Source organism: Mesoplodon mirus (genome assembly GCF_964341445.2).
Source record: "Mesoplodon mirus genome assembly, chromosome: 15".
In the NCBI taxonomy this organism is placed as follows: domain Eukaryota; kingdom Metazoa; phylum Chordata; class Mammalia; order Artiodactyla; family Ziphiidae; genus Mesoplodon; species Mesoplodon mirus.
This window is the reverse complement of record NC_138991.1, coordinates 46,943,895-46,970,374: the sequence shown is the minus strand read 5'-3', so window position 1 is coordinate 46,970,374 and position 26,480 is coordinate 46,943,895. Positions and strand designations below refer to the sequence as shown.

Genomic DNA, 26,480 nt, shown 5'->3' with positions numbered 1-26,480 from the left:
ACATTCATGAAATACTTATTGTGTGCCCACCCTGTTTCATGCACTGTTGTGGTCCCTGTTGTGCATGAACAAAACAAACTCCAAGTCCTTGTCCCCGCTGTGTTTCCATTCTCATCTTTGTTTTAAATGTTTTTACCTGTGATCTCAGCTTAGCACTCTGTTTTCTCCATGAGATCATAAGTTGCTCAATCACAAAGCCTCCTACAATAATGAAATTCAGGAACTTTGGTGGCCTGACAAAGGATCACTGTACTGCATACAGGAGAAGATTGAGGCCCAAATAGATTGTGACTTGAAGCACATTGCCTGACCTTATTCACATAATGGCACATGTAGAAAATGACATTTGTGGGGCTATTGTAAACAGAAGAGGCTGCTCTCAGCTGAGGATGACGATCTAGAGAGTCTGGTCACCTGGACTCTGAAGTGCTGCTCCCCTCAGCATCCCTATAACCGATTCCTGTCACACAGATTGGAAAGGTCTGCTGTTAGAATTGGGGTTCAGTTCAGTGTTTTTCTCCACAGTATGCATGGTAGAAACATGACTTTTGTACCACAGGCAGGTATTAGGTAATATTTGGAAGACCAGGTTCTGATTCCAAATGTGCCATGATAGTACTTTGGCTTTATGAGAGATTTTGAAGGCAAATGGGTACTGACCTCTTTGAAGAAGAGGAGGTTGTTAATGATTAAGAATTTACTAATGGTGAATGTGTTTCTATGAAGATGTCTTTGAGCTATGTAACAAAAAGATTTCTAACTATGCACTAACAGAAAGGGGGGAAATGGGCTTCTGCTTCCATGGGAGTCAATAAAAAGTACTGTTTTTAGGTATATCAGAGTCACCATTTTTCCTTTTCTCCTATTGAGAAAGAAATTATTTATATAGATTTATACATGTAAATCTAGATTTATGTACTCAGGAGGTTATGAAGAATGCTAAGGACGCCTTTTTGTTTTAGGTAAGAACCATTTTATTTCTACCAAATATAGATGTGTTTGCTTATAAATACTAATAAATTATTAAAATAAGTAGAAAAGATTTTGGTGAATTCAGATGCCTGATGAGACTGGAGCAGGACAAAGGAGACAGGAAATAGATATGAGAAAAGCAGAGATTACTGCAGTTAACAAAGTAAACTATTGTCAAAAACTAGATTCAGGGACTAATGAGCCTATAGTTGTTGGAGGCATCGTATGGTTGTGTCCTGAGCCCTGAGATATTTTGCCTGGGCAACAATTAGGTCTTCAATTTCAAAGAAAACAAATCAGGAGTCTTCTGGTATAAATTTTGGAGTAGAAGTCGGGATGGATTAGCAAGAATAGCTTTATCAGTTACAACCAGGTAAAAGAAAGCTCCAGACTAGGAAAAAACACATTATATATCATCATTTTCACTTTTATATACTTGTAGGTCTAATTAGAATAGTAGCTGTGCTTCAGAATGCTTACTAAGAGCTCTCTCTCTCAGTGCCACTAGCCTTAGTGAAAGTACGCCTGATAAAATGTTACTTAAAGGCAGCATTTTGCCAGAAGTGAAAAGCATTGATTCATCTAATAAAATAATCCTGGAATTTTTGTGTAAACCAGGCATAGTGGTTAAAAGTCCAGTCTTCTGAGTCAGATAAACTTGGATTTGAATACTGCCTTTGTAGTTCTTATCTCTGTGACCTTGAGCAAGTAATGTAACCTCTAAGCTTCGGTTTGACTGTTAAAAGGAGATAATCCAGGTTACTTAATGTGGGAATGAAATGATATATAATATAGAACATAAATCACTGGAGGGTAGTTAATGCTGAGTATGTGATAGATAACTTATAAACGCTGGTTAGAAAATTTTGATTTGTAGCTTTCAAAGTCATTAAGCCAGAATTAGTCATTCCTTTATTTTTGGAGAGTATGATTTTGCTCTTATAAGTAAGATGAAAATGTATACTAGGAGGAACATTAGTTTGGGGGTCAGATTTGGTTTTAAATTTTAGCTTCGCCATTTACTAGATGTTTAGTCATGGGCAGCCTTCTTCTGCCCTTAGCTGCCTTATTGGTAAAATGGAAGTAATAATTCAAATGCATAGAATCATGGTGAGGATAAAGAGATATTAGATAAATTGTGTGGCATCCAACTGATACTTGGTAAATTGTAACTCCCACAACTATGGTTTTGCAGTATCCTAGCAACCTTTTAGTCCCTTGAAACATATTAGCAGTTTCCCCAGTCATTTCAGAGTTCCTCCTCACCCAGACGATGACTTGCTTTTTCCTCTCATTAAAGTAGAACCCAACCCAGCATGGGTGAATCACAGTGCAGTGTCTCTGCCATAGTGCAAGGAATATGTCTTGCAACATAAGAATGGGATATATTATCTTTATAAATCTGTCAGGCCAAAATTGGTATTTTATTGTTTTGATTTAAATATAAATCAATTTGTTTATTGATAAAATGGAGTATCATATGTTTAATTGTTTGTACTTTTTTGCTCTTATGAATTGCCCATTCTTCTCTACCCATTTACCTCTTGGGCATAGAGTTTTTGTTATCTGTTTACATGAGCTCTCTGTATAAGAAGCTCATTAACATTCCATTTAATGTGTTTGATGCAAAAATTTCTAAGATTATGGACTGTATTATATGTTTGAGGTTGTTCTGAGGATGAGATACCAGGTAGAAATATCTAAATATCAGACCCCATAGGGGGTACATATGCAGAAGATGCAAATATATGTTTAGAAGAAGGAAAGCAAAATTAAATAACATTTATATTCTTAGTTTAAGACTCTGGTCCTAAACTCTAGTGACTCTGTTGAATGCTTTCCTATGTTAGGTTTAGCAGCCTTAAACCAAAACAGTACCTTTTCCCCTTTGGTTAGGGAAAATTGGGGTGGGCAGTGGGAGGGGAGGGAATGGATCCCTTTAACTTGTTCCAAAGGACAGATATTTTCCAGTTTGCCTTTTAATTTGGAATAAATATATACACACAGACACCTTTGAAAAAATAAAATATACTGCATAATTTTATTTGCTCAAACTTAACAATTTTTACTCTTTGATTTCTTGACTCATTTTTATGCTGAGAAAACCTACCATTTATCCAGATTTTAGAAAAAGTTTTGCCTGTGTTTTCTGAAAGCTTTTTAAAAATTTAGCATTGTATAGTGTAACTGTTTAATTTATCTGAACTTCATTTTTATATATATTTGGGACCATTTTTTCTAATTAAAAAAATCAAATTAATCAAAAATTAAATTTAAAAATTCCTTTATTATATAACTTTTGCAAACTTTTTTTTCCCCCAGTGTGTTTGGGACTTTTTTTGTTGTTCCTGTCACTAACTTCTAGTTGAATTGTTAGGTATTATCTTTCGTTTTGTTTTGTTTTGGACTCACAAATGGAAGTCAAAAGCTCTGTAGATGTTGCTCCAGTATCTAGTTTTCAAAACTTACTCAGAAATGAGAACCACATGATATGTGCTTTTTTTTTTTTTTTTTTTTTTTTTTTTTTGCGGTACGCGGGCCTCTCACTGTTGTGGAGCACAGGCTCCGGACGCGCAGGCTCAGCGGCCATGGCTCCCGGGCCCAGCCGCTCCGCGGCATGTGGGATCTTCCCGGACCGGGGCACGAACCCGTGTCCCCTGAATCGGCAGGCGGACTTTCAACCACTGCCACGCCGCGCCACCAGGGAAGCCCTGATATGTGCTTTTAAAAATACAGATTCTGGGCCTCCCTGGTGGCGCAGTGGTTGAGAGTCCGCCTGCCGATGCAGGGGATACGGGTTCGTGCCCTGGTCTGGGAGGATCCCATATGCCGCAGAGCGGCTGGGCCCGTGAGCCACGGCCGCTGGGCCTGCGCATCCGGAGCCTGTGCTCCGCAACGGGAGAGGCCACAACAGTGAGAGGCCCGCATACCGCAAAAAGAAAAAAAAAAAAAAAAAAAATACAGATTCTGATTTAGTAAATCTGTGAGGCTTGAAGAACCTGTTTTTGTTTTAAACACATGCCCCATAGCACTTTTAATTAAATAAATTTGGGGATCACTTCTAGAATTGTTAGTTATGAAAGAGAGACTTGAGGGCAATCTGACTATTTTTTTCCTTTTTTAATTTTTATTTTATATTGGAGTATAGTTGATTTACAGTGTTGTGTTAGTTTCAGGTGTACAGCAAAGGGATTCAGTTATACATATACATATATCCATTCTTTTTCGATTCTTTTCCCATATAGGTTATTACAGAATATTGAGTAGAGTTCCCTGTGCTATACAGTAGATGCCTTTTTTTTTTTAAAAGCATGTGCCTCTGCCTGAAAAATCTTTCATCATCCCACTTTTCTGCATCTCACATATTTGGACAAAATTTGATGGACAGATTAACCAAGATCTTGGGAATACCATATTGTGAATATTGTATGGATATCCTGTAGCTCTTAAAGAAGATCTGTACATTAGAACAGATGTACCTTGCCTAAGGTGTTTTGCTGAAGAGCAGAATTGGTTAATAGGCTGGTTTCATCCAGAAATTCATTAATGAAGCTCGGTGGAAGAATTTACTCAGTCAGCTAAACCTAGAGGATTGTAGAAGGACAAATCAGCTGTGTTCCTCTTCGTGTTGGTAATTTAAGATGGGAAATTTTGGGTAGGAAGGTAAGAGTTCCTTGAAGAAGCAGAGCTAAGACCCAGGAAAAGGTATATTTCTGATTTCTCTAGGATTTTTGAACATGCCATTTGCTGTTCTTGGTGCTGGGAACACCACGTGGAAAAAGGAAGCAGAAGTAAGAAACCTGCACTTACAGGGCACATGTAGTGTAAGGCAGGGGTCCCCAACCCCGGGGCCTGTTAGGAACCGGGCCACACAGCAGGAGGTGGGTGGCAGGCCAGGGAGCGAAGCTTCATGTGCACCTCCCCATCGCTCGCGTTACTGCCTGAACCACACCGCCCCACCCCCGTCTGTGGAAAATTGTCTCCCACGAAACCGGTCCCTGGTGCCAAAAAGGTTGGGGACTTCTGGTGTAAGGAGTGCCTAAGAGTTTCATGGGAGTGGGGAGGGGATGTTGTCGTAAAATACTTATAAGATTAGCTGAATAGGGGGGTAGTGGGGGGTGATTAGTTGTTTCCTAGGAAAGGTGGTAGACAGAAAGATTTTCAAGAAAGGAATGTCATGAAAGAGCATGATGCCTTTCAGAGAACTGGAGGTATTTGATGCAGAAGAGGAGATGTGTGTGGATGTAGCAGGATATGAATCTGGAAAAGTGATAGATAGGGGCTGTGCTAAGGACTTTGCATTAATTCTGAGAGCACTTTAATAATATAAATAATGTGGGGCAGAGAGATGATAGATTTGGGGAGAGTGAAAGGGGGGTGGGATGGGATCAACACTTAAGCCAAGGAGACCAGTTAGGTTTTTGCAAGATGAAATTGATAAGGGCCTAAATCACAGCAGTGACATTGGAGATACAAGGATGCGTTTGGATTGTATCAAGGAGATAATTAATCTATTGGACCTTTAGACTGACTGGACCTAAAGGGATAGGGAGAATTTGAGGACGATGTCCCTGCTTTAGTAATTAGATAGATAGTGAGGCCGTTTACTAAAATAAACAACAGCACTCCTACTTCTCTGGCAGTCGTAACTTATTCTTGCCATAACTTCTCTGCTTCTGTCTGCTATTTAAACCTATTCTTTAGGTCTTGCCATTTCTTATTTTACAGCTTCATAACTTCTTTTTCTACCTGTATGCTGAATCCTAAATCCATATTTTTAGTTCAAACTTTTACTAAATTCTAGAACCATATATTCAGTAGCATTCTTATAGCACTGGTTTTCATAGTTTACCCAAGGACACCTGAGAGGCTTCCTGACGCTTTCATGAGATCCACAAGGTTAAAACTATTTTCGTAATAATAGTAGAAAGGCTTTGTCTAGCTACTTATTCTCTCATGAGTATATAGTGGAGTTTTCTAGAGGGTACATAATGTGCAAGTCACAACAAATCCGATGCAGAAGTAGATGTGAGAATCCACCTGCCTTCTGTTAAGCCAGATGTTAAAGGGATTTGCAAAAATGTAAAACAATGCATACTTTTCTTTTTTTGTTTTGGAAAATTTTTTTCAAAAATTGATTTTAATATATAAAGGACTTTCTTAATGAGTCAATAAATATTTTAAAATTTTCTTTGTTTAAATTCCTAGTATGGTAAATATCTATAGATGTAACCCACATGAACAAAAAATTGTTGGCGTTCTCAGTAATTTTTTAAAGTGTAAAGGGGTCTTGAGAACAAAAAGTTTGACAATGGCTGTCCTATAGTAATAACAAACCTAACAATTAAACAAACAAACAAACACTAAACTCATTCTCACATACTTCCCAAATTTAATTTTTGTCTTCTATTTCATATCTTAGTAAATGGTACTACTGTGTACTCGGATTCCAGGCCAGAAACCTGGGGTTCATCCTAATTCCTCCTCCTTTTTTTTTACCCAGATGGTAATAGTAATCACTGACATTTATTGAGTACTAACCATGTGCCAGGTACTGGTTTTAGTTCTTTACATCTATTATCTTGTTAAAACCTCACAAAAACCCGATGGGTGTAGGTATTAATACTTAACTCTGTTTTACAGATGAGGAAACAGGTACAGAGGGGATAAGCACTTTGCCCGTGGTCATGTAGCTAGTAAGTTGCAGAGCCAAAATTTGAATCCAGCCAGTCTTTTGAACCTTTACTTCTTTGTTCTGGAACAGTTTATGTAAGATGGATATTATATATGCTTCTTGAGGATTTTATTTACATACTCCCTGTAAAGTCATCTGAGCCAGGTGCTTTTTAGGGAGGTAAATCTTGCAGGATCTTTCAGTGTCCTCTGCTGTTACTATTCCATAGGATCTTCTCCTCCTCTGTGAGCTCATTTTGGTAAATTATATTTTACAGAGCAGAGGCTGGAAAACTACAGCCTGCAGGCCAGATCTGGCCCACTGCCTGTTTGTTTTATGTGAAGTTTTGTTGGAACACAATCATATCCATTCATTTACGTGCTGTCTATGGCTGTTTTTTTGTGCTACAGCAGCAAGTTGAGTAGTTGCAACAGAGACTGTATGGCCTGCAAAACCTAAAATGTTTACTGTCTGGCCCTTTACAGGAAAGATTTGCCAAGCCATGTTGTAGCACAGTCAGTTTAGCTGGGTTTTCTGTTTTATTGGTATAGATTATAGTATTTTCTTGTCTTTACAGAATCTCTATATTTGAAGTTATGTCCTTTTTTCCCCAGTACTATTTATATTTCTTCTTTTATTTCCCCCATTGTTTGGGATTACGAAAATTTTGTCCGATTTATTTGTAACAGTGTTAATGTTGGTATTCCATCTCATGCTGTGCCCTACAACAATTTAAATAGCATTTGATTTAGAGATAAATATTTCTTAAAAGTATGATAGTTAAAAAAAATGAAGAAGTATGCATGGTAGTATTGATCAAACTATGTGATCCTGATGGATGATTTCATAAATTTCTCCACTTCTTCTATGCTAATTAATCTATTTTTTTCTGCCTCTTCTGGGATCAGTGTTAAATAATTCCCTCCTCCAGTTTTTCCAATTATTTATTGAGTTAAGCCTTATGAAATATCTTAATTTTAGAAAATCATCTCTTATTTTTTTTCCATTTTCTTTTTTAAAAATTAGGTTAATTGGTAGTTTACTTTTTTCATAGAACCATGCCTTGGATTTATTGGTTCACTTATTTGCATTCCAAAAAACTTATTGAATCAACAGTGTAAAATATTCCAGAGATTAAAATGTAAAATTATAGCATATATTGTTTATATTCCTTTTTTATATTTGTGTCATATATTTATTCAACTCTTTATTTGCTATTGGTTCACTTTTAAAGTCATTGATTTCTACTTTTTTTTTTTTTTTTACTGATTCTTTCTTACTGCTTCCTTTTGTTCGATTTTTAACTTGAGTTGGTTGCTTCACATTCATTCTCATTTGTTGAAAATAATTAAGTCTATGATATCTTAAAATTTATTATGTATATTGTTTTCACTATTTTTTAATATAATTCTACAGTTTTGGTATTTATTTCCTCTTCAACTCAAAATTTATTTTAAGTAAGGCAGTTGTATTTGCCTGTGTTTCTAGTGTGATGCCATTGTAATCCAGAAATACCATCTGTATTATTCCTACTTTTTGTAATTTATTGATGTTTTCTTTAGTGCTGAATGGTTTGTGTGTGCACTTCATGACTGTTTCTCAGGTGCTTGTCAAAAAGGGTGTTACCTCACTTCAAGATATATGGTTTTGCTTTTTCTCAGTTTTTCTTTTCTGTCCCCACTTGGTTTACATGTTTTGATACTAAGATTTGGTATATAAAGGTTCTTAGCTGTTTATTTCTTTTTAGTTGGTTTCTTTTATCAATTTGCAAAATCTTTATAATGCTTTCTCTTTGAATTTTAAAAGTCTGATATTAATGTTGCTTTCATCTAAGTTTTGTTAGCATTTCTTGTTAGTATATCTGTCTCTGTACTTTTCCACCAATTTTCCTGCATTGTTTCGTTTCAGGAGTGATTTTTGATAAGTATATTCCTTAAGTTTGTTTTTTCTTTTCTTAGCCCTGTTTAAGGTCTTTTATTAACTAGTTAATTTAACCCACTCACATTTTTATTGTGATTACAGATATTTTGAGTTTTATGCTTGACATTTCATTTTGTATTTCATGTTAACCACAATTTAAAAGTAATTTTATTGCATTTTCTGTATCTGTTGAATGGATCGTTTTGTCATTTTTCCCCCTTCCAATGGTTTAAATATTTACTGACATAATTAACCTAAATTTTAACTACACATATACAGCAGTGAAAATTATTCAGTATTTATATCTGTTACCCAGCAACTCCACCCTTACCCTGGCACACCTACATGCACTGTTAGCTTCTCCTTTACTCTTTTCTACTGCATCCCATGTTTACATCTGAGATTTTACTTTAGATTATTTAGTTTAGTATTATAATCAGTAGTTAACGTGTCTTAATGTTTTTACTGGTGTCAGTGAAGTTTTCTGGCCCTAGAAACTAGTATGTCTTTCAGCCTTATTTTCCCCATGGCGCGTTATTGATAAGAAATACAGGAGTTCTTTGAATTTTTGAGGTAGGTGTGGGGTTGCTGGGTGACCGATGTAAATACTGCTTCTGAGTTCCTAGTCACTTCTGAAGTAGTGTTAGGGTTCTTATACATGTCTTCGTATAGGTTATTCACAGTGTTTGCATGTAGGATATCTTCTGATTCCTTGAACGTATTAAACAACACTTTCCTGTTGCTGTCTCACATAAATAACATCTTGTTTGGGTATTAAATTGTTGTCACAATCTTTTCCCTTTAGTAATAAAGTGGCGGACAGACTTTAGCAGTGGGTAACTGTACCACTTTAAGGTTACATTCAATTGCCAAATACCATACTGAGCCCAATACTAGGCATGTAACAGCTGAGTTAGAGTTTTTATGTGCCTTATAATTTCATGGTTACATATACTTCATCTTCTTTTGGTTTCAGAGGTACTTTAGAATATTCTAGTTCCTTATTTTCCTCATGACAGAGGTATATACACTGTTGTTACATTCTGGGAGCATAAAATTGTCTAGGAGACAGAATTTTCTACATAAAGTAATTAGACCTAGAATGCACTTGGCCCAAATGCTAATAAGAGGCTTTTCGGTTGCCTTCAAGAATGGAAGGAATTCGAAGCAATAGATGGAATGTTTGTGATTTTTCAATGTAATTCCTCCTGAAATACAATTTTTTTGTATTACTTTAGAAAAATCAAAATCAGATTTTAAGAAATAAGAGGTCAAGATCATATATTAAGAATAAAACGTATCAGTATTAGTGATATAGACTAAATCCACCAGTTCAGAGAAAGAAGACAATAGTGAGGCTAGACTGTTAAATGAAAGGTGGCTGTAGATCTGAGGGTTTGTAAGAGGAAGTTGGGTGGCTATTGCAAACAACCCATGTGACCAACACTTTATCACAGAATCGTATACATTTTAGGCATTTGATAAATATTTCTTTAATTTGGGCCACAGTAATAGCTTTTGTTTACTGAGTGTTTACATTATTCTGGGTACTAGATGAAGACTGTCTATACCATATAGGCAAGGAAAAAGACACAGAAATAGCGTAGCTAGTGAGTGGTGGGGTTGGAGCTCTTAACTCTTGAACAGTTTTCTCTGAGTGTCCTCACCGATCACATGGAGACGAATCACTTTATCTGACAGTGGCATCTGTGAAGATGCAGCAAAATCTCAGAGAAACATTAAACTGCTACAAAAGTATAAAGTGGTATTATGCCAATCATTAAAAAATAGGCACTTTACAGGCATACCTCAGAGGTATTGTGGGTTCAGTTCCAGGCCACCGGAGTAAAGTGAATGTATATTTTTATTTTAAAAACTAATAATTTAAAACTGCACACACAAAATGATAAAGTGAATATCACAATAAAGCGAGTCACAAATTTTTTTGTTTCCCAGTGCATGTAAAAGTTATGTTTGCACTATCCTGTAGTCCATTAAGTGTTCAATAGTATTATGTCTTAAAAAATATACATACCTTAATTTAAAAATACTTATTGCTAAAAAATGCTAACCATTATCTGAGCCTTCTGTGGGTCGTAATCTTTTTGCAGCGGTAACATCAAAGGTCACTGATCATAGATCACCATAACTAATAATAATGAAAAAGTTTGAAACACGGTGAGAATTACCAAAATGTGAAACAGAGACACAAAGTGAGCAGGTGCGGTTTTAAAAAATGACACCGATAGACTTGCTCGATGCAGGGTTGCCACAGACCTTCCATTTGTAAAAAACAAAAAACAAAACCACCACCGTATCTTCTAAGTGCAATAAAGCGAAGCACAATAAACCAGAGTATGCGTGTATAGCCTTGTGTTTGGTGCTCTGTAAACATTAATATATTTCACCTTAGGATAGCTCTGCAAGCAATAGGTGTTATCCCTCTTTTACAGAGGAGACCACAGGCTTGGGTTTTTACAACTTGTCCAAAGACACAGAGCTTACTAAAGGCAGAGCTGGGATTGAAACCTGGGTCCATCTGGCACCAAAAGTTCATATACCACGCTGCCTCCCTGTAGTTTTAGAGATGGGGTATATTTTCACTGGTTTAGAGCATTTCCCTCAGTTTATTTACTTATTTAATCTCTTTTAGGAGGCCAGAAATTCACTGTAGTCTCTGATTGTTCATACAGTAGACAGATAGCTATTTTTCAGACTTGCTTAAGACAGGGTATGCAAGTTATTTCTCCAATTTTGGTTAGTCTCATAGATTTCAGTCTATGCTCTTTGTATATACATCCCAATTCTGAATTTGTCTTACTTGATTCAGGCTTTGCATTTTAATAACAAAAAGCAGTGTTAACTTCGCTGTTTTGTAAGGGAACTAGCAGGATTCTTTTCTACCCTTACTCTGTGTTGTCTTTCAAAGATGAAAAATAGGGGCCAAACACATTAAACATGAGGCAGATTAAGAACAGTTACTGGGGAATTGAGGATTCTTTTGGGATGACCAAAACTTGATTTGTCACCTTTGTTCTTTTAGTTATTGTGAGTTCCAGAGTTGTATAATCAGTGCTTGTTCTCTAATTGGAGATAATATGGGAAAGAGATGGTGAGCATGAACTGTCATCCAGGACAGGGAATGCTGACTGGTGTCCATTCCCTTATCGGATAGGTAGTTAGCAGAAGTAAAATTTGACGCTTGGCAGTGATCCTTCTTAAGAAAACTGGAGCCCATGAATGAGGAAGGGTATCCCTGCACACGTAAAGCTTCTGTTCCTTTAGGATTGTTTTCTTAGAGCCTTTTTACTTAGATGGCTTGCAATGGAGGTGCACTTTACTGGCTAATCTTTTCCACCCCTTTTCTTTTGTTGGGATTAGTGCCAGAACAGATAAAGCCCAGTGTAAGCCAGCCTCAGCCTGCCAACTCTAATAACGGCACTTCCACAGCAACCAGCACTAATAATAATGCCAAGCGAGCCACAGCCAACAATCAGCAGCCGCCGCCGCAGCCGCCGCCACAGCCACAGCAGCCGCCGCAGCCGCAGCCACCACAGGCCTTGCCTCGGTATCCGCGCGAAGTTCCACCTCGATTTCGCCACCAGGAACATAAGCAGCTTCTAAAGAGGGGTCAGCATTTTCCTGTCATAGCAGCAAACCTGGGATCTGCTGTTAAAGTGTTAAGCAGCCAGTCAGAGAGCAGTGCTTTAACAAATCAACAGCCACAAAATAACGGAGAGGTGCAGATCAGCAAAAACCAGTCAGGTGAGAGAAGGCATTTCTTACGAGACTCCAACTGTCATCATTAGCAGTGTAGCAAGTTTATAAACTCATGCCTGTTTGGTGATGTATTTGTATTCATCAGTATCTGTGTTGTAAAAATAAGAATTCTATACAGAAGTTATGAATGGGGAATCTGAAAATGTTTCCTGTAGGTTAACTAGAGCTCCCCCTCCAGATCTTACCCATTTTAATATACAGCTTATAGCTAAAATTGATTATAAGACTATAGCTAAAATTGAGCACCCCCCCACCAAGTTACATGCTAAGCAACTGTGCACGTTATTGCATTTAATCCTCAACAACCCTGAGAGGTGTAAGCTGTTCTTATCTCCACTTTTCGGTAGAGGAAACTGAGGCACCAAGACAAAAATGGCTTGAGATCAGTTACCACGTGCCGTAAAGAGACTACCACCCGTGAAAATTCTGTTCAGAGCACATGCATTTCAGTTATTGCCTCAGAATGGCTTTTCTCAGCTCAGTAATGATTGTGAGGCAGAAGATAAATCCAGTATGTGATTACAGTTTTCTCAAAGCCCAGTTTGTTTCGATACGTTCTGACGACTGGTTTTTCCATTCACTTATTGAACTATTTTGACACATTTACCACAAGTCATATAGAGAATTGAGGATAATCAAGGTTCCCACACATGAAAACAGTAGCAGACTGGTAATGAACAGAGTCTCTAGAGCCAGATGGACCTGGTTTTGAAGTCCTAGCTCCACCATATACCAGCATGTGTGACCTTGGCAGGTTACATAATTGTTCCATGTGTTCGAGTCTCGTTTGAGCAGCCTTTCCTAACTATCCCAGGTAGAATATTCACTTTCTACCTCTATACTCTCTTATATATACCAGGAACTACTCTACATTGTAATATGGTATTTCACAGCTAATAAGTAGTAGAGCCTGCACTCACATGGAGATCTGTCGGACTCCAAAGCTATGTTCATAACAACCGTGCTTTGCTTTGGCAGCATATTGGTAGTGATAGGTAAGGAGGAAGAGGACACAGATGTGATTTTTCGAGCATAGGTAATTAGAGAAGCGCATTATTGGAAAGGATGCAAACTTAAATTATCAGCCCAAGTTAATACTTACTTCTACTCCCCTACACACTTTCTTGCATAAGCTTGGCCAAATCACTTAACTTATCTGACTTGTCTTTGCTAATCTGTAAAGTGTAGTACCCAATCTGTAGGGTTGCTTTGGGGATGATATTATGTGACATGTTAAAGCAGCTAGTTTAGTGCCTAATATTTAGGCACTGAATGAATTATCTTCCCTGAAACTTTTACCGAAGGACCTGCACTTTTCAGGAGGAAGAGTCTGGTTTAGATATGTTAGATCTAATGCCAAGCAATTAATAATTTGGTTTGAAGTTCCTCTGGGAAGTCAGGTTGGAAGCAAAGCAGATGTACTGAGTCATCAGCATCATTGTGGTTAAAACCTAGGAGAGGTTATTTATACAACAAATGCTTGAGTACCTACTGCAAGCTAAGTAATAGTGGTGTGATAATTAACAAACAGGAAAGTGGGATAGTAAATTTAGAAAATATATGTTGAATATGCTTTTTCAACTTGGGAAATGAAAGAGCCAAGCTGTTATTGAAATGGAAACAATGGGAGTATAAGAATCTTATTTCTCAAAAATTGATATGGGTCAAGAAACCCAAAAGTGTTATGGGTATACATTCAGATGAAAAGAAAGCCTAAGATGTGGGCATAGGAAGAAGTCTTCCAAAAAAGGCTGAGAAGGAAAAGTATCCCACCTGTTTCTAAAACAACTTCACAAAGGTGGACTGCGTTAATGTGGAGGTTAAGATGGAAATAGGAGGGTGCAGCCATCTGACTGAGGTTTAAAATTAAATCCCCACACAGCTAGAGAATGCAGAGGATGAAGGCAAAGCATTCTGCAGAAGAACCAGACTTGTGCTTTTGTCTTTTTTTAAACATTTATGAATCCCCCTTTAACAGCATAGTCACATATTTACCTTAAAATATTTTTGTAGGTGCTACTAGAAATGATAATAGAAACACTAGTCACATAATAGAGCATTGGGTGTCTGTGAATTAGGGAGGACTTCTTAGGTCTGTCCTGGCTCCTGAAGGGCTAATAATAATATAACCACAATAATAATAATAATATAGTGACTAACCCTTATGGGGTGCTTATGACCCACACTCTATTAACATGTTTAATTTTCATTTTGCAGATTAGAGAATAGCTTAGCAATCAATGAAGAGCAGCGTGCTAGACAGTACAAACAGCATGAACAAGAGCCCAGAAACCCAAAAATTGCATGTTGTGAATTACATGTAGTTCAGAAATGTGGGAACATAATCTTAACTGTTTTGTCTGTTTGTACTTGTGTTTGGTTTTTTTGTTTCCTGAACAGAGATAGGTAATGGAATAGATTTGACATTTAAATTAATACATGCAATACATACATAGAAATTTACTTAAAAGTTTGCATGGTAAAGATGAGTTCTGGATACACTTCCCGTGTCCTCACAGAATGCATTTCTCGTTTATTCACTGCAGTCAAGGAAGAGGGATAGTACCTAGATGACATTAGGTATTTTCTAAATTAGAGGCCACACAAACTAAATGCCTTCATAGGCTAGCAGGTAAGTGGAGTAAAGGATGAAAAGAAGCAATGGGGACTGTGGTAAACGTATTAATTTTGTACCCTGCCTGACTACCTTTGCATTCTCATTTTAAGTTTTTAGAACCCTGTGCTAAACCACACAACTCTGCAGGCTGAGCTGCCAGTTTGTGGCTGTGCCTCAAACACTTAGTGATGGTTTCAGTCATCACTGAAGGGACCTCTCTTTTGCAGTTGATTTCTTAGAGCCTTAAGGTATCAGGCCTTGCTACTCCCCCAAAAAACCCTTGAATTGGGGGGCCTGAAGGCTGTGTGATAAAGGATTTGGGGGGACTTAACGCTTAACAGGGCTGGCAGCAGTATTGTTCTTATGGACCAGTGTTTCAACCCACATTTTTATCATCCAACTGACATGACACCTGCAGAAAAGTTAAACAAATAGATTCAAATACATCCGTTATTAGTACATTATATATACATACATATGCACACGTGTGCACAAATGTTCATTGCACTTCACCTTTAATACTTCCACAGGTAATTTCTTAAAGAATAAGGATAGTCTTCTATACAACCATGTTACCACAGTCACTGTTAAGCAGAAGAGGGATATTTTCAACAATATCCTGTGATACATAGTTCATGTTCACATTTTTGCACATGGTACCAAAAATGTCTTTGTTTATAGTGTGATATCATTTATATAAAATATAAAGCTTGCAAAACAACATATTTTGCTTATGAATAAACTCAAATATAGCATTTTGTGTGGTTACCACTCAGTTACCTACCGTAGAAGAAAGGAGATGTAATCAAGAGAGGGGTACACAGGAGTTTTCTATGATATTAGTAGTATATACCTTAAGGCGAGGGGTGTGTGAGTGTTTTTTATATTACACTATAGATTTTCCTACGTTTCAATTTTTTTAAAGTTTCCAGAGATGTTTAAAGATTAAAATACTGTCCATCCACCTGTGCTCTTAACTGTCTTTTCGGTATGGTACACATCCTCGCTGTCCTGTAACTTCCACTTCTTGCTCTCAACTTGTCCCGTGGTCTGTAAACATATTCAAGTCTTTATAATCTTTAAAATAAATTCCTTTAAACTCCCATTCTCTTGGGGCTATTGTAGAATTTCTCTCTACTTTTAGAGTTCTTACAGAAATACTCTATACTTGGAATCTCTGATACATCACTTCATTCCTCTGTAGTCTGGCTCCTGCTCACTTGACTAAAGTAGCTCTTACTAAGGGCACTGATATTCTGTGTGCCAAATCCAGACTTTTTTTATTTTTAATTGTGGTTACAAAACAGACTTTTCCATTCTTATCTTAATATATATCTACATTTTTTATCATTGACCACTTCCTCCTTTTTAAAGCTCTTTCATTCTTTCTTTTTTCTTTGACCAGTTTTCAGATTTTATTCCCTCCCAAGGCTTTGTTTCATCTCTCTCCCCAGTTTTAGGTTCCATGTCTTCTGGATTTCTTCAGCTGATGTTGGGCCCTTCAAACTCAACATGTCCAGAATCGAACTCATTATCTTGCCACACACCAGTTTCTCCTTCTGGATCCCATTGCTCAAAAGGTCGGCAACCCCATTCACCCAGTCACCCATCTAGAACTCTTGAAATCATGCTTAACTCTCCTCCTTCTTCATGCCTGCAGGCCACTGGTTACCATGCCCTGCTGATCGTAACTCCAGAACGTCTCTCAGCTTTCCTCTCTCCTCTGCACTGCTGCCACCATTGACCTGGTCCAGACACTCACCACCTGGTCTAGAGCAACAGCCCTATGAATGTCTTCTGTAGTCGTCTCCCCGCAGTCCCTACCCCAGAAACCAGTCATGATCCATACACCGCACTTGGTTGTGGTATTGCATTTGTCTTCTTTAACCTGCCATGCCCGTTCATTTACATGTTATCTATGGCTTCTTTCCAGCTACTATGGTAAGTAGTTGCCACAGAGGCCATCTGACTGGCAAAACCTAAAATCTTTGCTAATTGGACCTTTACAGAAAACATTTGCCAGCCCCTGGACTAGAGGCTAGAATAACAAAGGATACTCTTTTTTTTTTTTTTTTTCTTAAATTTTTTTTGCCTGCGTTGGGTCTTGGTTGCTGCACACAGGCTTTCTCTACTTGCGGTGAGCAGGGGCTACTCTTCGCTGCAGTGCGCGGGCTTCTCATCGTGGTGGCTTCTCTTGTTGTGGAACGCGGGCTCTAGGCGCGTGGGCTTCAGTAGTTGTGGCTCGCGGGCTCTAGAGCACAGGCTCAGTAGTTGTGGCGCACGGGTTTAGTTGCTCTGCGGCATGTGGGATCTTCCCGGACCAGGGCTCAAACCCGTGTACCCTGCATTGGCAGGCGGATTCTTAACCACTGCGCCACCAGGGAAGTCCCTAAGGAAACATTTTTAACTTTCTCACTCAAGTACTGTTTGAAATTGTGCATCTAAGGTTCTCTCATATTCCCAGTGATAACAGTTCATACTTCCTGGAAATACTATAAAACCTAAATACTGTTAACTTCTGAAGGTCTTTCTTTTTGGTAAGATTGGAAGTCTTTAAGGCAGAAAGCACATATTTAGCCATTTTGTTACATGATACATATTTAATTAGAAAATTGTGTGAATTGTCCTGGATCTGAATTCTTCCTGAATGAATTATGCAATTCCCTTGAATTATCACCAGTCTTTGCTCTACCCCACATATCTTCTTTCTGAATAGGTGCTACGTAATGCACTGCTATGTCCTTGTTTTTTTTTTTTTTTCTTCACTGGCCATGCCTCATGGCTTGCGGGATCTTAGTTCCCCGACCAGGAATTGAACCAGGACCCTCACTGGACAGCCAGGGAATTCCTTTTTTTTTTTTTTTTTTTTTTTAATGTTCTTTTTGAGGTATGGTACTAGAGCTGCCCTCAGTCTTCCTAAGGCAATTTTGTATGAGAGTAGGATGCTGATGATATTTTGGACTTCAGATGTTTCTCAGTTAAGTGCAGTCTTCCAAATCTTAGTTTAAAATTTGTATTTTGCATTACACTCAGTAATACTGAACTGTCCCATTTCTTGGAAAAGTGTAATTATCATCTTCTACTTAATGATGTTTCTGTATGTTTGTCTTCCAGATCATTTGTAATGATGGCTTTTGGCTTCCTTATGTGTAAGGGAAATATATTATTTGACTTCTTCCAATTCTGAAGTAGTCTCCGACTCTGAAATGTTTTAGTCGTGATTGCTGAGGAGTCCTGCACTTTTTATAATTTTAGTCAGGCTGGTAATCTCCCCATCCCCACCCCGACTCCCTACCCCACTCCCCTACTCTTAGATTTTTATTTTTCTATCTAAGCTGCAGTGCTTTTCATAACAAAAATGTCTTTGTGATCCAGCCTTGGTAAATGCAGTTTTTGAGATAGCCTTTTAATTTAGGTTTTTGGGAAAGTGTCAAGTAGGTTCCAGATTAAAAATGGAATTTTAGCTAATAATTACTGATGGCATCTCTTATTTTCCTAAAATGCATGGGAGTACACGGCAAAAGGCAAATTTAGAACATTACCACCTCCAAACTAGGTCATGACCAGATTGTGAGAGAAGTTTCACTAACATTAAAGGTGATAGAATTGGTTTGCCAAGTGTATTCTGCTGTTTTCTGGGGCTTTTTGCTTTTGATGTATTTGGGCATTAAAAAAAAAAAAACTTTAAGTAGTCCAATCTCTTTTTTTAATGGTTTCTTTCTTTGCTTTTATGTATAAAAAATTCTCATTCACAAATAACTTCTTGGTTTCATCTTAACACTGAATCATTTGGAATTGTTTTTGATAGGTTGTCCATTTAAAAAAATCCTTATAAAGTATTGAGTATTCCTTTTGCTGATTTAAAATGCTAACCGTTGACATATAACCTTAGATAATATATACTTGGGGCTGTTTCTGGATTACTTTTTCTGTTCAATTGAAGTTCTTATGTACTCTGGTAGTACAGTGCTATTTAACTGTTACATGATAATGAGTATTTTTAATCCTCTTTCTTGTTTTACGTGAACTTTTAAATCACTTTAACAAATTACAGACTCTTGCTAGTAATTTTTTTATAATTGAATTAAACTTAAAAGGAACATTGTTATATATTCCTGTTGAGGAACAAGTTTCTATACTTAATCAAGTTGTCTGCTATGACCTGCAGTAAAGTTTAATCATATATGACTTTTAAAGTATTTATGTTAGCTTTACTCCAACTTCCTTTATAGTTTTTTATTTTTTGGCTGTGTTGGCTCTTCATTACTGCATGCGGGCTTTCTCTAGTTGCGGCGAGCGGGGCTACTCTTCGTTGTGGTGTGCGGATTTCTCATTGTGGTGGCTTCTCTTGTTGAGGATCATGGGCTCTAGGCACACGGGCTTCAGAAGTTGCAGCACGCAGGCTCAGTAGTTGTGGCATGCGAGCCCTAGAGCACGCGGGCTTCAGTAGTTGCTGCACATGAGCTCTAGTTGTGGCGCACGGGCTTAGTTGCTCCGTGGCATGTGGGATCTTCCGGGACTAGGGCTTGAACCTGTGTCCCCTGCATTGGCAGGCGGATTTTTAACCACTGCACCACCAGGGAAGTCCCCCAACTTCCTTTATAGTTTTTGTGGCCATTACAATTAGGATCTTTTTTCATCCCATTTTGCTATAGTCCATGAGATGATGATGATGATGGCTTGATTGTTTTAGATTTGGAGGAAAGTGGGTGGATTTGGGACTTCGTGATGTTTGGTTTTGCTGTGCACAGGAAGGAATCAAGGATAAATGTTAGGTTTTAGGAAACTTACTGAGATGAGGAAAACTAGTAAAGAAGCAGGATTGTTTTTTCCTTTGGGAGGAGGCACCTGTAGGGGTATAATCTAGGAGCTGGCATCCTTTTTGAGATATCTAAATGGAGATTTAAAGTAAGCAATTTCTTATATGATTTCTAATTTTGTTCTTCATGAGGGAGGCATGGTGGAATGACATGTGCTTTAGAGATAGGACTGAAAAATAATGATAATCACTGATACGCATTAATTAATGAAAATAATGGTCCTCATTTATTAAGTACCTGATCTGGATCAGATATGGTTCAAAGCACTTTTAATTATTAATCATTTAATCCTCACAACTGTGTGAGATAGGTACCGTTACTATTCCCACTTTACAGATGAAGAAACTAAGGCACAGAAAGATTGAGGATCTTACCTGTGGTCACATAGCTGGTAAATGGCAGAGCAGCTTTTAAACCCAAGCAGGCTGGCTTCAGAGTTTTGCTCTTAATTACTACACCAAACTGCCCTTCATGGAGCACTTAGTTGAAACCAGCACTGAGCTACATACTTCGCATATGACAGTAGGTTAACTAAACAACCAGGTAAAGAAGTACGTACGTACTATTTGTATCCCCATTTTGCAGGTTTGGTCATACAGCTACTACATAGAGTCCAGACTTGAACCTGGGTATCTCTAGAGTTCCAGCCATGTTCTGAGCCACCTTGCTTTTTTACCTAATGATGAATCTTGCCTTCCTTACCTTATTTTCTACAACCTTTGAGCCTCGATTTCATTTGTGAAGTGAAGGTAATGCCTGTGCTCTAGGGTTGTTTCAAGGATTCAGTGACAACATTGCACATAAAGCACGTGCTCCAGAGTGCCAAATGATGTTCCTGACAGTGCAGGTGCTCTTACCCAGTGAGACTGAGTGACATTTTAGTATCCTTTACTTCATGAGAAAAATCCTCCTCAGGGGCACTGAAAGATGAAAAGCTTTACTCGGCAGCTTAAAACTGCCAAATGATTCTTAATCGGAGAGCAGAAGTCAGAGTCACAGAACTTTAAAATATATATCTGTATGTCTATATTTGGTGAATTATGTATACATTTTTTTTTTTTTTTTTTTTTTTTTTTTTTCCCGTACGCGGGCCTCTCACTGTTGTGGCCTCTCCCGTTGCGGAGCACAGGCTCCGGATGCGCAGGCTCAGCGGCCATGGCTCACGGGCCCAGCCGCTCCGCGGCATATGGGATCCTCCCGGACCGGGGCACGAACCCGTATCCCCTGCATTGGCAGGCGGACTCTCAACCACTGCGCCACCAGGGAGGCCCTATGTATACATTTTTGGTCTCTGTCTAGTCCTTTTTTTTTTTTTGCTACTCTTTCTAGGTCATCACCTTTGCTGCTTAACAATTGTGCTTTGAGAGAAAATGATGCAAGATGAACCTGATTTTCCATATTAGCAATACCCTTATAGTGAGTGACAGTTAACTTTCTGGGCTTACAATGCCTGGTGGTTGGTTCATTGCATCTGGGACATGACTTGAGCATATGTATTACTTAGAAACACTACATATGATTCTGATTACTACTGTAGTAGAGAACTATAATATGAGCAACCCGCTAGGGACAGTCTAAATGCAAACATCTTATGCAGGTTAATATTTCTGAGGATTTCTAACTACCAGATCCTTAAACTGAATGAGAGTAATGAATTTGGGAAAGCATTAGAAGAACTAAAACTGCCTGCCCTACATGCAGTACAATAACTAGGTGATAACATCAGTACATAGCAGTAAGTCTAAAATAGGATTATGTGACTAGTCATTAATGTCTTCAAATGTCAGCAGTTGATTTTTTAATCATAACCTTGATCTTCAGCATATCAACCATTTTTCTGTTGTCTTCTAACAAACATGGCTATTAAGACATTTTTATGAAGGAGAGTAGAACTAAAATTATTTTTACTTGCATGCAGTATTTTTCAGATTGAATATGAACACTACTGAAATGGAAATATAATGGAAAAGCCTTTATAATTCTTATAAGCTTGTTGTAATACCCAAAACAGTTGTGTGAAAAAGCTATTCTAAAAAAGTGTGGATAGAAAAGGATTCCTAATATATTTCTAATACATTTTATCAAGTTTGGCCTGTTCACTTGTCCTTAACCATTTATATCCCAGCCCCTTCTTTCCCATGTTGGGCCTCCAAGCCTGGGTTGCTCCGTTGCCCTAATACATCATTACTACCTTGTCCTTCCTGACTCCAAATTCTTTACTTGCTGATATGTTAACAATTTGCTCATTCAAATATTTATTGAGGAACTCTTATGTTCCAGGTACTGCTCTAGGCTCTTGGAATAACATCAATGAGCAAAGCAGCAAAATTCCCTGCCTATGTGGAATTAATTATTGGATATGGAAAATCGGTGGCTGAGATATAACCAATGCCTTTGTAATTACACTGCCAAGTATTATATCTTGTTGATGTTGAGGAGCCACGTACATTTATAATATATTCATCAGTTTTCAAAACATTTCATACATTTTTGTGCTTCTTCTTTATTCTAGATATAAACCACAATACTTCAGGATCCCATTATGAAAATTCGCAGCGGGGACCTGTGTCTTCTACAAGTGACTCTAGCACAAACTGTAAGAATGCTGTTGTAAACGACTCGCCTGAAAAAGAAGCATGGCCCTCAGTCCCTGGCAGTGATCTAGAGTTGGCTTCAGAATGTGTGGATGCTGATTCTGCCTCCAGTTCTGAATCAGAGAGAAACATCACTATCATGGCTTCAGGGAGCACAGGTGGTGAAAATGATGGCCTTCGGAATAGCACTGGACTTGGATCCCAAAACAAGTTTGTGGTTGGTAGCAGCAGCAATAATGTGGGCCATGGAAGTAGTACTGGGCCATGGGGTTTTTCCCATGGAGCCATAATAAGCACATGTCAGGTCTCTGTGGATGCTCCTGAAAGCAAATCAGAAAGTAGCAACAATAGAATGAATGCTTGGGGCACTGTAAGTTCTTCATCAAATGGAGGGGTAAATCCAAGCACTTTGAATTCAGCTAGCAACCATGGTGCCTGGCCAGTGTTAGAGAACAACGGACTTGCCCTAAAAGGGCCTGTAGGGAGTGGTAGTTCTGGCATCAATATTCAGTGCAGTACCTTAGGCCAGATGCCTAACAATCAGAGTATTAACTCTAAAGTGGGTGGTTCTTCTACCCATGGTACCTGGGGAAGCCTTCAGGAAACTTGTGAATCTGAAGTAAGTGGTACACAGAAGGTTTCATTCAGTGGTCAACCTCAAAATATTACCACTGAAATGACTGGACCAAATAACACTACTAACTTTGTGACCTCTAGTTTACCAAACTCCGGTTCAGTACAGAATAATGAACTGCCTAGTAATACAGGGGCCTGGCGTGTGAGCACAATGAATCATCCTCAGATACAGGCTCCGTCGGTTGTAAATGGCACTTCCCTTTCTCACCTTAGCAATGGAGAGTCAAAAAGTGGAGGCTCTTACGGTACTACATGGGGTGCCTATGGTTCTAATTACTCTGGAGACAAATGTTCAAGCCCTAATGGCCAAGCTAATGGTGACACTGTGAATGCAACTCTAATGCAGCCTGGCATAAACGGGCCTGTGGGCACTAACTTTCAAGTTAACACAAATAAAGGAGGAGGTGTGTGGGAGTCTGGGGCAGTGAATTCCCAGAGTGCATCATGGGGAAATGGTGCAAATTCTGGAGGAAGTCGAAGAGGATGGGGAACTCCTGCACAAAACACTGGCACTAATATACCCAGCGTGGAATGGAGCAAACTGCCTAGCAATCAGCATTCCAGTGACAGTGCAAATGGCAATGGTAAGAAGTTTACAAACGGATGGAAATCTACTGAGGAAGAGGATCAGGGTTCTGCCACATCTCAGACAAATGAGCAAAACAGTGTGTGGGCCAAAACGGGAGGTACAGTGGAGAGTGAAGGTAGTACAGAAAGCACTGGACGCCTTGAGGAAAAAGTAACTGGGGAAAATCAGAGTAGAGATAGAAGAAAAATTGATCAGCACACATTACTCCAAAGCATTGTAAACAGAACTGACTTAGATCCACGTGTCCTATCCAACTCTGGTTGGGGACAGACTCCTATTAAGCAGAATACTGCCTGGGATACCGAAACATCACCTAGAGGGGAAAGAAAGACTGACAATGGGACAGAGGCCTGGGGAAGCTCTGCAACACAGACTTTTAACTCAGGGGCGTGTACAGATAAGACTAGCCCTAGTAGTAATGATACCTCATCTGTATCGGGGTGGGGAGATCCCAAACCTACTCTGAGGTGGGGAGATTCCAAAGGCTCAAACTGCCAGGGGGGATGGGAAGATGATTCTGCTGCTACAGGAATGGCCAAGAGCAATCAGTGGGGGAATTGCAAAGAAGAGAAGTCTGCATGGAATGATTCGCAAAAGAACAAACAGGGATGGGGTGATGGACAAAAATCAAACCAAGGTTGGTCCGTTTCTGCCAGTGATAACTGGGGAGAAACTTCAAGGAGTAACCATTGGGGTGAGGCTAATAAGAAATCTAGCTCAGGAGGTAGTGACAGTGATAGGTCCGTTTCTGGTTGGAACGAACTTGGTAAAACTAGTTCTTTTACTTGGGGAAATAACATAAATCCAAATAATTCATCAGGATGGGATGAATCTTCTAAACCGAATCCTTCCCAGGGATGGGGAGATCCTCCAAAGTCTAATCAGTCTCTAGGTTGGGGAGATTCGTCAAAGCCAGTCAGTTCTCCAGACTGGAACAAGCAACAAGATGTCGGATCTTGGGGAATCCCATCAGCTACAGGCAAACCTCCTGGTACAGGCTGGCTGGGAGGACCTATACCAGCCCCAACAAAAGAAGAAGAGCCCACAGGCTGGGAGGAACCATCCCCAGAATCCATACGGCGCAAAATGGAGATCGATGATGGAACTTCAGCTTGGGGAGATCCAAGCAAATACAACTACAAAAATGTGAACATGTGGAACAAAAATGTCCCAAATGGCAGCAGCCGTTCAGACCAGCAAGCACAGGTACATCAGTTGCTACCATCTGCAAGTGCCATCTCAAACAAGGAGGCAAGCAGTGGCTCTGGTAAGTTTTTTATTTTATGGAGTCTGTTACAAAGTACTTCACAGTGTTGTGAACCTTGTTTCAAGTTACTGTTATAAAATTTGTTTAACGAAGTATTTGGATGTGCACACAAAGCTTTTTTTAACTCTAATCCAGGAGAAGTTTATAGGGAAGAAAATTATGGGGAAGGTGTTTACCATCAGGGAACAGAGCTCTGCCTTTGGCAGTGTTGGCTGTGAATCCCACATACCCCATTCTCTATTAGGAATGCTGTAGAAGGCAGAATTGGAAAAGTGATGTCAAGCTGGAATGCTGTACACTTTTTTCAGTTCTTCTGAGTCAAGCCATCACGTTTTGGTTTTATTATTTGACTTAAATATCCCCAGAAATAAAACAAATATCTAATAAGCACCATGCTCTCTAAAAAACTAGGTACTATATTTGTCCTTAGAAGGAATTTACTTAAGTAGGCATGAAATCTAAGTCTATTGGATATAGCATGTATGTATGTTTGCTTAAAACATTTCATAGTATCCTTCTAGTATATTCCACTTTCGTCTTATAGCAAGGAACTAATTCCTAACCTCTGCAAATTATCTTGACAATGACATTTTTCATTAGTTGTCACTGAGATGTGTTGTCTTTGTTAATGGAGGTTTTATTGAATAATCCATTGGATGTAGAGACAGAAGTGTTTTCGTGAACTAACGTTTCAGCACCTAATTTTTTTTCTGAGTATTATTAATTTAGATACAATTCTTAGAAAAAACAGGTATGTGTCTAAGGGGAAGGCTGTTTTGGTTCTTTTAAACAATGTGTTTATGCCTTGGCTTTGCCTTGCTTTGGACAACCTAATAAAAAAATTTTAAGAAGCATTGTTCAGCATGTATAAAAGTAGGATGCCTACCTATTATTAGTCTTACAGTAAATTGCTTTTTCCAGAACAGTGATGTTGAAAGGTTGTACGTATAGTAAAAATTTTATACACATACTGTACCCAGCTTGATCACCTGCTTTAATTCACTAGGTTTGACTCAGAATGACTTGACTTTTCCAGGAGTTAAATTCATCTTCAAAGGAGGATGACTTGCCATAATTAAGGTTATTCAAAAGAATCTGCTGTACACCCAGAGGGCAATTCTGAAAGAAGAGGTGAAAAAAAAATTCATACCATATAGTTAAATTATAATAATGGGAAATTATTTGTCTTCTTTACATAAAACAGATGCCATCCTTTCTGCCTATCACAACATTATTATTTAATACATAAATGTGAAGGTCTTCTTCTTTTGTTCCCTAAGTATTCCTTATTGCCCCTACCGTGTGCTGATGACTTCTTTTCCCACACTTTCTAAAGGCTGGGGTGAGCCCTGGGGTGAGACTTCTACTCCAGCCACAACTGTGGATAATGGTACTTCAGCATGGGGTAAACCCATAGACAGTGGTCCCAGCTGGGGCGAACCCATTGCTGCGGCATCCAGCACATCCACGTGGGGCTCCAGCTCTGTTGGTCCACAAGCATTAAGCAAATCTGGTAAGTTATTGATAATTCCTGGTTTCCGTTTTATAGCAGTAGTGATCTCATTGACTATAATTAAGTAATTGGATAATGCTTATGTCATTGATAATGTA

The 26,480-nt window shown here is 38.6% G+C and overlaps 1 protein-coding gene across 4 annotated transcripts in view; it reads left to right on the top strand.

Annotated features, from left to right (window-relative positions):
• The window catches only part of TNRC6A (trinucleotide repeat containing adaptor 6A), a 99,980-nt gene that overhangs the window by 36,779 nt on the left and 36,721 nt on the right, over positions 1-26,480 (top strand). For 3 of the 4 annotated variants that reach the window (XM_082600665.1, XM_082600664.1, XM_082600663.1), the window contains exons 5-7: positions 11,948-12,331; positions 22,296-24,869; positions 26,206-26,382. In XM_082600665.1, coding sequence (XP_082456791.1) covers positions 11,948-12,331; positions 22,296-24,869; positions 26,206-26,382 — 3,135 coding nt within the window. The remainder of the gene's footprint in view (positions 1-11,947; positions 12,332-22,295; positions 24,870-26,205; positions 26,383-26,480) is intronic. The other variant, XM_082600666.1, reaches the window with a different exon arrangement.